Source organism: Montipora capricornis, chromosome 9, assembly GCF_036669925.1.
Source record: "Montipora capricornis isolate CH-2021 chromosome 9, ASM3666992v2, whole genome shotgun sequence".
NCBI classification, from domain to species: Eukaryota; Metazoa; Cnidaria; class Anthozoa; order Scleractinia; family Acroporidae; genus Montipora; species Montipora capricornis.
Genome location: NC_090891.1, coordinates 28,654,201 through 28,656,700, shown reverse-complemented (window position 1 = coordinate 28,656,700; position 2,500 = coordinate 28,654,201). Strand labels below are relative to the sequence as shown.

The 2,500-nt window shown below is 41.2% G+C and overlaps 1 protein-coding gene across 1 annotated transcript in view; it reads right to left on the bottom strand.

The window, feature by feature from the left end:
* The window catches only part of LOC138016650 (uncharacterized), a 6,994-nt gene that overhangs the window by 79 nt on the left and 4,415 nt on the right, over positions 1 to 2,500 (bottom strand). The window contains exon 2 of the mRNA XM_068863844.1: positions 1 to 1,316. This exon is cut by the window's left edge and continues 79 nt beyond it. Coding sequence (XP_068719945.1) covers positions 588 to 1,316 — 729 coding nt within the window. The 3' untranslated portion in view covers positions 1 to 587. The remainder of the gene's footprint in view (positions 1,317 to 2,500) is intronic.

Sequence of the window (2,500 nt, the reverse complement as noted above, 5' to 3'; positions counted from 1 at the left end):
CCAGCAAAATCGAGGAAATTGTGCAGTGACCAGTGTGATCATGTGACTAACTGCGAATAGTATTCAGAGTATTTACTATGTTTATTCTAACAATACGGTTCGTTGAGTTCCAATTTACTGATCATTCTACTAACAGCGTGTTCAACTTTTCTGACTTATTATTTTTACAATAAGTTTGTCGCGGTTGCTTTACATCAATTCATCATTGCCTGGTCCACAATATGCCTATTTCCATATTAAGTTAAATTCAAACTTCACATCGAAGATTAGGAATTAGCTCCTCACTCAGAGCTCTGTCAATAGATTTTATTTCCCTGAGCTTCACAGTCAAGTTCAAATTTATTATATCGAAATTGGCCTTTTCTTAACCTTGGTTTACACCAGATAGTAGCGACCATCAAGCTGAAGTACGAGAGAACCAACAAACTCAACCCACACGTGACGCCAGGCATGAAAATCAAACCTGGGACACATTGGTGAGTGGCGAGTGCGGATCTCTTTGCTCCCCTAGTTACATATTTGTAACTTTGTCGACATTCAAGTATTCGACTAAGTAATCATCGAAAAATTATCCTTGTAAAGGAAACTCACAATCCGCAATGTGGGTCAAAACCAAATATGAGCAATGTAGGTAGGATATTTTCGTAATCAGCTTGTAAATGTTCGGTTTGCCCGGAATCATCATATCTCCTATAGGCTTCTTTGCAGATGTCAGCAATTTCTCTGTATCTTTGAAAAAGTTGTCTACATTGCTCTCTATGACTCCGCTCTTTGCGGAGCATCATGACTTGTTCCGGCAAGGTGACTCCGGGATCATCAGGCAGGAGACTGTTTACGGGGCAGTATTCTGCGCATGCCCCCAAGAACGTGGAACCACTGGAAATAAAACCCTCCAATCTCCCGAAGATCTTTCGGCAGTTGTCGCAAGGTGGTTTAACATTTAACAAGAGACTAGGAAGGTCATAATCTCTTGCAGTTAAACCCCTGTTCACGGCAAACGCCATAGCTTCCCACCTCGAAGCCTGTGAATCCCTTACGCCATCGTCACCCGCTAATATTATTGCTTTCAATAGCCTTCTATTAAAAGCAAAAATCGTATTATGCAAATAAATAGGCCTTAAAAAATTACTGACTGCCACTGATGATCCTACGCGCCATATGCCATCACGTGACACTTTTGCTAGGACTTTGGGCTTAAACAGGTTTCTTGAGCCGGGAAGGTAATTGTTGAAGGCATTTGCTGCTCTTGTAAGCACCCTGTTTGCGTGGACCTCGCTTCCTATGGGAGCCTCTAGGCTTTCCTCTTGATCACTAACCTGCAAAAGGAAGAAGATATTTGGGGAAGGTTCTCACACTCAGATCGAACAACTCACAGATCTGGTCAACATCGTTTCTAGGGCTTTTTTTCGCTTTCCAGCCGCTCGGCGGAGAAAATTCTTGGGAAAGAGATTAAAGACTTTTTAGTATAAATACACAGATGATTATACAAAATCGGACGCTCTCATTGGCTCACTATCTCGGATTATTTAACAATTATTCCATGAGCGCGCGTTGGATATGAGATGGTAAATAGCCAACGAGGCGCGTAGCGCCGAGTTGGCTATAAGCACTCTTATATCCAACAAGCGCGAATGGAATAGTTGTTTTATTAAATTCCTTAAAATCCAAAACTTTAGAAGTACGAAATACGAGCGAAAAAAGTGAGAAAATCCGAGCGAAATCGAAAAAAGTTGATGAAGATGCGATGTTGTGTAATACCTCGTGGTCAGACAGAGCAGGCTCATCACAAAAACATTTCTTACCTTTTCGCTTATCTCTAAGCTTCGAAAGTGATCCAAACTTTCCACAAAAACGTTTTTCTGTTGCTTTATACCGAAAGAAATTTCGCTTTCTGGCGTAAACGTTTTTAGTTTAGCAACGCTGAGCGCAATCATTTACCATATAAGGCCAAACTAAGGTATATGAGCTGATAACCGAGATTGAGTGAACCAATCAGAGCACGAGAATTGCATTATCCGAGGTTGAGAATTAAATAACAGCCGATAATCACCTCGACGGAGCAACTCCTCGACGGACAAATGGCTGCCAGTAGTGTTTGGCCACTGTAAGTGAAGACGATTTCGCGTTGAAATGTTTTTTTTTTTCTCTTTTTTGAAATAATCACCTGTGTATTTATACTAAAACAATTATTCGCCTCAGGCTCAGTGATTATCGGTGAATATTCACCTCGACTTCGTCTCGGTGAAAATTCACCGATAATCACTTCGCCTTCGGCGAATAATTGTTGAATACACCTGTGAAGAAAGCGAAGACATCATGCGTTGATTGTTTGAGAGGCGCAGAACTCGGAAAAGCTGCTCTTAAAAAAGAAAGAATGAAAGGCTTAATTTCTAAAGAAACTGATGTGCTGCGTTGATGGGAAGTGAAACACAAACACGAACACGAACAAGGGAATAAATACCCTGGCTGCCAGGGAAATGTTTTTTTGTCAAGGTCGGAG